Raw genomic sequence first — 6,380 nt, 5'->3', positions numbered from 1 at the left:
TTATTTGATTGAAGATATATGACAACTTGTCTCAACCAGTCAAGCTACGCTCAAGTTGGTAGCATAAATCTAGTCTTTGATCGTCTCAAATGGGGCATCTGAAGCATGACATCAAATATTTTACCTTCTATAACCTTGAAAATGGGATCTTTTATCATTTACATAATGTTTTTTAATCTAAGACAAATTAAAGAGAAGCTATTACCCTTCTTCCCTTCTTTGCTCCACCTTAATTGCTTAACATTTGCTAGAATCAAAATCTGAAGGAACATTTCAGCAACAAGGGCCAAATCAATCGTTGTTTCATTGCCATAAATGGCATAGACATGATCATTTCAATGCAATGGAAGATCCAATCTACAGAATTAAACAACTTCACAAGCTGCTAAATCATATCATACAGCAGCAACAATTGGGAGAGAAACTAAAATCTGCCCAAAATTTGTGGAAATCAAGTCTTGGTTATTAATTATTATACATACAGATCTAGACAGAAAAACAATGGCTTAGGGCACAGTTTTGAAGATTGCATTCAGAACAGCATCTTTGTTTGGTAAAGCAGGGATGGCCCCTCTCTCCATAACAGTCAATGCACCACAAGCATTAGCAAATAGGAGAGCTTCTCTAAGTTTGTCCTCTTTCTACAAGGTTCAAAAACAGACACACAAACTGTTATTTCACTTGTCACCCTTCTGACAAGACTCAGTAACATGACTACGAAGCATTGAAAACTGCAGAAAATGAGATACAAAACAAAGCCTCTCAATAAGCACAAATTTCTTGTCTTCATGATGTTTCAAATTGATTTCCATAGTTCGTATAGTGAAATCTAAGGGTGTAAGCTAAAACCGAAAAACTTGAGTAAGTTTGATCTGTTTGAAGTATTTTACACTGAACAAAGAAGTCTAATTGTTTCTCCAAATTTACAAATTAATAATAGTAAGTATAATAATCTAGCATCTGATCCATGGCATCCTCTCTATGTTATGAACCACTTAGATGCTGACCATTCAACTGTCGTCTTTTAAAATAATATAATCCATCAATTTTTACATTTCTGAATATTTTCCTTGCCTTTTAGGGTTACAGTTCTATGCATCCCTGCCATTACAATGATATATATATAAATGAATATATCCTAAATCATCGGGCTTAAGCTTTAGGGTTTAAAGGTAGTTTTACTTGGTTTCAAAGCACAACGCCCTCTTCAAAGTCATTTGCTTCCGAATTATTAATAAGCAGTTGTCGACATCAGCAGCAATAGTTTAACATTTATCATGTTAAAAGAAAAGTGCACCAAAAGCACCTTCAGCATTTTAAAAACAGTGGGAGGTGGTCATGACCTCTTTAAAATATGCACAGCTTATCAATTCAGAAAAGGTACCTGAAGCAAAGAGAGGTCAGTTGCTAGCTGAGACAAAATGCCAGCAACAAAAGCATCCCCTGCACCAGTGGTGTCAACTGCATCCACCTTTAGACCCTTCACTCTTCCACTGAATTCCTGCATAACACATATCACCATGTACTTTCAATTCACGCATTATGTGATCAGTTACTGACTATCTTTCTGAGTAGGGATGAGGGCACTTGTTAGGCCCTCACTAGTCACTAGCACTAGAGTATGATAGAATAATGAGTCATGACGACTAGAGTACAATACGATAGGATATCGGATACTGAAAACTCATTTTCGCCAAAGCGAGTATAGCTCAACTGGCATATGAATGTGCTAGCGACTAAAAGGTCCGTGGTTTGAATTTCTCTATTGTACTGAGGAAAAAAAAGAAAGAGAACTCCTTTTCAACCTCCCCTCAACAAAAGAATTATCAAGCCTCTCATCAACAGTCTTTGCTATGAGCATGTTTCTTGGTTAATGAACCAAATCAATTACCCAACCCTAGCCGCTGCATTCAAACCCAGCAGAGAAGAAATGGCCAAGGGATGAGCATCTTTTTAGAGTTTTATGGTGTACTACGCTGACCTCCCTCTTGCAGTTTTTTGGTTAGATGTTTGCTACATTGACTTAGTTTGTTTTGGTTCCTTTATTGTGCTCTCTTTCCAAGTTTTTTGTGGTTTTCAATTTTTTAGATTCCGACTTTTCTCCTTATTTGGCTTCCACTCACTTTCAGATGTTATTGTTTCTTATATCTCTTGTTGTTATTTTCTTTATCTTCCTCCTTTGAAATTTTGTATTTTTGAGCATTAGTCTTTTTTCATTTTATCAATGAAGAGTATCATTTTCTTTTCAAACCAAATCAATCAATATCAATTTTGGAAGTAAATAACCAAATTAAACTACCATAATGGAAACAATCTGCACTGCACCATCATCTCAAGATTTTAACCTCAGCTGTCTAGTTTCTTTTTTAAAATTGTTTTTCTTTATATGGTAGTTTGTTGTACGCAAAATATGAGCACAATGTACGAGGTGCTTACCTTGGTATAGTATCTACAACCACCAGGACCTTCAGTGACCAGAAGCAATTTAAGATTTGGATGAAACAGTTTACGAACAACAGCATCATCAAATGGATCTTCTCCTCTTGTCAGAAAATTAATCTCTTCTTCACTTATCTGCAAATTTATAGTAGAATATATGTGTCAGCTTTCCTTTTTTCCTTATTTGATATCTGATTTAAAATTTCAGATTGACTAGACAGGTTAGTTATGCCCACAGATCTACAATTTTTATCTTGATGCTTTCATGGGAAAAGTATGAAATCTACCTTAATAATATCAGCGATATCCCATATGCTTAGAATCCCTTCAATTGCACTATCTGCAGAAGGCCACAGAGGGAGCCTCAAATTAGGATCATAGGAAAGAACAGCACCAGCATCTTTTGCAGCTTTAGCGGCAGCAATGTGAGCAGACTTGCATGGTTCAGTGATAAGACTGATAGAACCATAATGGAAGATCTTTGCCTGTGAAGGGAGATGGTAAGGAAGATCAAATATAAGCTCAGTGACATCCCCCCGCTCCCCTCCCCCAACAGATACGCTAAAAAGGGGGGAAATTGAAATAAAAGGTAAAGTAAAAATATGCGTACAAGATTATAAAAGATTAATACACCCTAATCTACTGGCTTTAACTTTTAGAGTTTGTGATAGTTTAACATTGTATCAAAGCATAAAGTCCTACATGCAAACCCTTGCAATGTCATTTTTTGACCAATGAATATTGATAGTCACTTGTTGAGTCTTATGTAAATTTTCAAGCTTACAATTGACTAGTGAGGGGAGCATTGAAAATATGTATAAAAGATTAAATATACCCTAACCTATCAACTCGGGCTTTTGAGGTTATTGGTAGTTTAGGATATAGAGGTTTGAATATTAAACAAACTATAATTACACTTGTATGATCCATACAAACTACTAGATTTCCTGCTGTGCTCTGGAAACTGTACCTTAAATTATTCTTACCTTCCTGATTAAATCATAATTGATTTCAGATTCCTGAAGTAACATGTCAGCACTGGGGTTACGATAAAACATGAACTCACGTTCCCCATCATTCCTCAACGTAACAAATGCTAAAGCAGTTCGTGCGCCAGGATCAAACAGCATCCCTTCATTGCACACATTGTTTTCCTTTAATATATCAGCAAGCATGTAACCAAATTCATCTGCACCAACCTGTGAATGTTGTTAAGAAAACCTGTGAAACTGTGCTCGGGAAAAGTATCTCCCTTTATTTAGTGCATTTATTTTCTCCAAATGTTGAAGTATGGCTAAAAGTGAGCATCAATATGGAAAACTGTAATAAAATCGTTTGGAAGCAAAATATTAAAAGCTTTGTCGCTCCTCGAAAAATAAATTATACCTCCTATTTACATTGTAAATAAGCTTCCAAAATATAGATTTAAAACCATCATATTTCAGTCATGTATGATTCTTTTGGATGAAAATATACATGATACTTTACTCTTCATATCAATGCTGATAATGTTTTACATACTAATTAACAGCTCTCTTTCCATATTCGTAACAAGAAGATGAATAGACATAAGAACCCATTGTGTTAAGTCAAAACCATTGAGCAAAAGAAAATGGACAAACTCGTGGGGAACGACCACATTGAGCAGCTTTACTATGGAATATCATATTTTTCAGTTGAGCAGGGCATTGAAAGGGGGTGCCTCCTTTAAAGCTAGCAACATATGGGCGGAAATCCAACTAAACCCCGAGACTAATAAAACATGGTAAAGAATATCAGATGATTATTATTAGAGTAACCACAATGAGCTGTTGTGACATCTTCAATGTGTCATGACTCATATGCAGCAATATGCCCCTAATATTGAGATTGCAATATTATACTTCCTTTTTTTTAAGTCAATAGGCAGCCATAAGTCTGTATCGTGATTAAAAACGCACCATAAATTCAAATAAAATATTGAGGATCAAGAGGTTATCTTATAAGATTAGTTGAGAGTTGTACTCATCTAAAACACTAGAGGAAACATTTATTTTAATAGATCATGATTGACAATTTACAATTTAACTGTTTCTATAGATTTTTTATATTACCTTGCCTATAAAAGCAGATGAGCCTCCAAGACGAGCTATGCCAACAGCAACATTTGCAGGTGCACCACCTGGAGCCTTTTTGAATGCAGGTGCCTCAGCTAAAGATAGTCCACTAATAGTAGGGACAAAATCAATCAACATTTCTCCAAAACAAACTACAAGAGATGAATCATTTGACTCCACCAAACCGCCATCTCCAGAAAATGCCTTCACTAAAAGCAAGTAAATAGAATAGAAGGTTTTAGCTCATGCAATGTCACTGAGCTCAAAAATTAAGTCAATACGTGAGCATATATTTAATCTTTTCAATATTCTTGACACGCCAAACCTATAGACACAGTACCTCTTGTTTTGATATAGCATTAAATCACCAACCATAACACTTAAACTAATAGGTTAGGGTACATTTAAGCTTTGTAATAAATTTTTAACATGCGAGAGACCAAAGAAAGTCGTCAATCCAAGCAGCTAAGACACCTATTGTCATCCCAAAGATCGATGGTTCTCATCCGTTGTTCTACCAAATTGTTGTAGAACAATAACAATATGCTCTACCCCATCGAGGTAGAAAAAACATGAAAAGTCAAATTAACATTAGCAGTTCTCATCCGTTTACCATTTGACACTGGTAAGTAAATAGTTCGCTTTCCCAATATAATGCCACGGCATTTGTAATGCCTTTCACATTCCACAGAATAATTATAAGGCTTCTAAGCAAATTTCACTTGGTCTTCAATATCCAAATTTACAAAAACAAACTTCCATCTCGTTTATTCCATTTCACTAATTCTCGACACTGTTCCCATGTCGTTACTTGTGAACTCATTTCCCAAATGACAATTAAGAAGAAATCCCATATAAAGAAAACATAACATAATTTGAACACGACATTTACGCTTCAGAAGTACATCAAATTCTCATGAATTAACTTCACAGATTAACATAACACACAAGCTTAGTTTGAAATTACAACTAAAGAGAGGAAAAAACAAAAGCCACTCCAGATCAAACCCAACAACCTATTACAGTGAAACTTACCTTTCACTTTCAACTGGGACTTGGAAACTACACGGGGCCGCGAAAACCCAGAAGATTTCACCGCCCATTGCTTGTGTCTTAAAGATTCATGAGTAACGGTAGGAACACCATGGAAGCAGAATGCGCCAGAATGAAGGGCCATTGACCCAAAACAGATGTAAAACAAGCTCGACCCAACTGAGAGAACTTGAAATGAAGTATAAAACAGTGGATCAGTGAAACTTAGAACAGAGCGATTCCCACCTAATTCCCCGTTAAGGGGTTCAAAAAAACAGCTGGGGGGTCAGAATTGGCTGATTACGAAATGGGTCGGGGGGAAAATTGAAAAAGAAGGTGAAATTGTGGTTTGGAGTGAGGAAGAAGTAGTTGCAGAGAAGCAACGGGACTGTTCAGCGGAAAAAGCGATGGGGAAATTGCGTTGTGTATCGGTTGTCGTTAACTGTGTGGGTGCATTTTGGGACAGCAGAATTAAGCTTTGTTTCAGGTGACACAATGGACCAGAAGGTTGTTAGGTAAAATACTATTTAATCCATTTTAGTGTTCTTTTAACCATCCTAATTTCGTCAATAAGGTTAAATTATACCACCTTTAAACTTTCAAAAATAGATCAAAAAATATATTTATAGTTAGTTTTGAATTGAAACCGTTAGTGTTTTATTTCAAAAATGTCTTTGAATTTTCAAAAAATTTCAAAAATACCTTTAAACCTAAAACAAATAAAAAATATCTTTATTGTTAGTATATGAACAAAAATCGTTAATACCCATTTCTAATATACCCCTACTCTCCTTCTTGTTAACTATTTGACCT

The 6,380-nt window shown here is 35.6% G+C and overlaps 1 protein-coding gene across 1 annotated transcript; it reads right to left on the bottom strand.

Moving 5' to 3' along the window:
- Positions 1-282: 282 nt before the first annotated feature.
- On the bottom strand, positions 283-6,075 carry LOC120080368 (probable fructokinase-6, chloroplastic). The gene is made up of 7 exons (XM_039035042.1): positions 5,571-6,075; positions 4,533-4,744; positions 3,426-3,638; positions 2,727-2,924; positions 2,437-2,574; positions 1,385-1,501; positions 283-641 (listed from the first exon to the last, which is right to left on the bottom strand). Exons 1-7 carry the CDS (start codon positions 5,710-5,712, stop codon positions 507-509), a joined length of 1,155 nt encoding a protein of 384 aa, XP_038890970.1. The 5' UTR covers positions 5,713-6,075; the 3' UTR covers positions 283-506.
- Positions 6,076-6,380: the final 305 nt, after the last annotated feature.

The sequence above is a fragment of the Benincasa hispida genome, chromosome 1 (assembly GCF_009727055.1).
Source record: "Benincasa hispida cultivar B227 chromosome 1, ASM972705v1, whole genome shotgun sequence".
Classification (NCBI taxonomy): Eukaryota; Viridiplantae; Streptophyta; class Magnoliopsida; order Cucurbitales; family Cucurbitaceae; genus Benincasa; species Benincasa hispida.
Note: the sequence above shows the minus strand (reverse complement) of the source record. Positions and strands in the feature narration are given on the sequence as shown.

What these genes read in the sequence shown, in the direction of transcription:
- LOC120080368 (XM_039035042.1), bottom strand. Translation starts at nt 5,712, where the DNA reads ATGGCCCTTCATTCTGGCGCATTCTGCTTCCATGGTGTTCCTACCGTT. An exon ending in GTCCCAGTTGAAAGTGAAAG is followed by an intron (nt 4,745 to 5,570) that starts GTAAGTTTCACT and finishes ACTTGCTTTTAG; the next exon opens with TGAAGGCATTTTCTGGAGAT. An exon ending in CATCTGCTTTTATAGGCAAG is followed by an intron (nt 3,639 to 4,532) that starts GTAATATAAAAA and finishes CAACATTCACAG; the next exon opens with GTTGGTGCAGATGAATTTGG.